General features: G+C 71.5%; 1 protein-coding gene across 1 annotated transcript; it reads right to left on the reverse strand.

Annotated features, from left to right (window-relative positions):
• Positions 1 to 624: 624 nt before the first annotated feature.
• Positions 625 to 2,082, reverse strand: FOXD3 (forkhead box D3). Its single transcript, XM_007665263.2, has one exon. It carries the CDS (start codon positions 2,017 to 2,019, stop codon positions 625 to 627), a length of 1,395 nt encoding a protein of 464 aa, XP_007663453.2. The 5' UTR covers positions 2,020 to 2,082.
• Between the last annotated feature and the right edge of the window lie 631 nt (positions 2,083 to 2,713).

The following is a 2,713-nucleotide window of genomic DNA, read 5'->3' on the forward strand; positions in this document are numbered from 1 at the left end:
TGGTAGCCTGGGGATGAGTCCTGGGCCCCGACACGGGTCCGGTAGCCCGGGGACCCGTCCTGGGCTCCAGGACCGGTCCGGTCCCCCTGGAACCGGTCTGGTAGCCTCGGGATGAGTCCTGGGCCCCGAGCCCGGTCCGGTAGCCCGGGGGACCAGTCCTGGACTCCGAGCCCGGTCCGGTAGCCCGGGGGACCAGTCCTGGACTCCGAGCCCGGGGGACCAGTCCTGGACTCCGAGCCCGGGGGACCAGTCCCGGACTCCGACACCGGTCCGGTAGCCGGGGGACCGATCCCGGCCTCCAGGAGCGGTGCGGTAGCCTCGGGATAAGTCCCGGGCCCCGTGACCGGTCCGGTGGCCCGGGGGGCCGGTCCCGGCCTCCAGGAGCGGTGCGGTAGCCTCGGGATAAGTCCCGGACCCCGACCCCGGTCCGGTAGCCCGGGGGACCGGTCCCGGCCTCCAGGAGCGGTAGCCTCGGGATAAGCGTCCCGGCCTCCAGGAGCGGTGCGGTAGCCTCGGGATAAGTCCCGGATCCCGACCCCGGTCCGGTAGCCCCGGGGGACCGGTGGCGGCCTCCAGGAGCGGTAGCCTCGGGCCGAGTCCCGGGCCCCGGACCCCCCTCCCCGGCTATTGCGCGGGCCACTTGGCCTGCACGGCGGCCGCCACGGAGGCGGCGGCCGAAGCGGCGGGGGGCAAGAACTGTCCGGCCAGGGGCACCCCCAAGAGGGGCGCCACCGCCCCGGGCCCCCGGCCCAGAGCCAGCCCGGGCCCGGCCCCGGTGGCCAGCAGCCCTCCCGCCGACCCCGGCCCGGCCGGCCGCAGGAAAGTCTGCCCGGCGGGGGTCCCCACCCCGACCCCCACCCCGCCGATGATGTTCTCGATGCTGAACGAGGGCCGCCCGCTGGGCTCCGACTTGACGAGCGGCGCGGCGGCCTGCGCGGAGGAGGAGGCGGCGGCGGCGGCGGCCGACGACGACGACGACGACGACGACGAGGAGGACGAGGACGACGACGAGGAGCCGCCCCCGAGGCTGTTGAGCTGCAGCTGGAGCCCGGGGCTGAGCGGAGAGGCGAAAGCGGCGGCCTTGCGGCCCAGCTCGGCGGCGGGCAGCAGGGGCCCGGCCGGGGGCAGCATGGGGGGCACGGGGGGCATGTAGGGGTAGGGCAGGGCGGCGGGAGAGGGGTAACCGGCGGCGGCGGCGGCGGCGGCGGCAGCGGCGGCGGCGGCGGCGGCGGCGGCGGGGCCCAGTCCGTAGGGGCGACCGTAAGGACCGGCCGAACCGACGGAGGCGGCGGTGACGGAGGCGGCGGCGGCGGCGGCCAGACTATAGGCCCCGAAGCTGTGCATCATCAAGGCCGTCTGCTCCCTCAGCTGCTCCTGCTGGTGCCTCTTGAACCGCTTCCTCCGCCGGAGGAAGCTGCCGTTGTCGAACATGTCCTCCGACTGCGGGTCCAGCGTCCAGTAGTTGCCCTTGCCCGGGTTGCCCGGCTCGCGGGGGATCTTGACGAAGCAGTCGTTGAGCGACAGGTTGTGGCGGATGCTGTTCTGCCAGGCGGGGAACTTCTCCCGGTAATAGGGGAAGCGGCCGCTGATGAACTCGCAGATGCCGCTGAGGGTCAGCTTCTTCTGGGGGCTCTGCAGGATGGCCATGGTGATCAGGGCGATGTAGGAGTAGGGGGGCTTCACCAGGCTGTTTTTCGGTTTGCCGCCCGGGGAAGGGCCCGGCCCCACGCCCAAGGTCCCGCCACCGCCGCCGCCCCCGCCCGAGGTCTCTTCCCCCGCACCGTCCCCGGCCTGGGGCAGGGCCGGGGGCTGCGGCCGGGGCTGGGCCGGGGGCTCGGCCGCCTCGTCCGGACGGGGAGGGTCCCCCCCGGGCCCGCCCCCTCCTCCCCCGCCGTCTTCGACCGGCTGCTCCGGCGGCCCCTCGTCCCCTTCGCCCACCACGTCGATGTCCACGTCCTCGGCCGGCAGGACCGTCGGGCCGGACATGTCGCTGGAGCTGCCGCCGCCGGAGAGGGTCATGCCTTCTCCCGCTCGGGGGGGAGGGGACCCCGCAGCTGGGGAGGGGGAAGCGGATTTTTCCCCTCTCCCCCTCCCCCCCCAATCGATCGAAAAACCCGGGGGAGGAAGAGAGGGGAGGGGGCCGTCGCAGGTGCTTCGCGGGCCCAAACTCCCTGGCTTGCTAGCGGCTCCGCAGCCGGCCGGTCCTCGAAGCCGGCATCCTGCTCCTCCCGCCTAAACTCTCTCTCCGGCTCTTCTGCCTCTCTCTCCCTTTTAATAATCCAAAAAAAAAAAAAATCTGGGGGGGGGGGAGGGTCCGCCGCCTTTTCTTCTTCTTCCCTCGTCCCTCCGTGGCTTTCGAAGGAGGCTCTCTTTTTACTTCTCTCCGTCTCCCCCTTCTCGCTCCTTCTGTCTCTCCCTCTTGGATTTGGGGGGAGGAGGAGAGGTGCTGGCGGCGGTGGGTGGGTGTGGGTGGGGGGGCGGGAGGGAATGGTTATTTCCAAGTGGAGGAGGAGGGAGAGGAAGAGGGGAAGGAGGAGGGGGGGGAGGGAAAAAAAGGAAAAAATCAAAAAGAGCTCCAAGGTGGGGGGGGGGGGAGGGCGGCTGATGAAGGGGTGGGGGGTCCCAGGGACTCCTAAAGCCCCCTTAGTAGAAAGTCCCGTTTTAAGGACTGACCTGATAGATTACTTTCCACTTAAAGATATAGCGGGAGGCG

The sequence above is a fragment of the Ornithorhynchus anatinus genome, chromosome 18 (assembly GCF_004115215.2).
Source record: "Ornithorhynchus anatinus isolate Pmale09 chromosome 18, mOrnAna1.pri.v4, whole genome shotgun sequence".
NCBI classification, from domain to species: Eukaryota; Metazoa; Chordata; class Mammalia; order Monotremata; family Ornithorhynchidae; genus Ornithorhynchus; species Ornithorhynchus anatinus.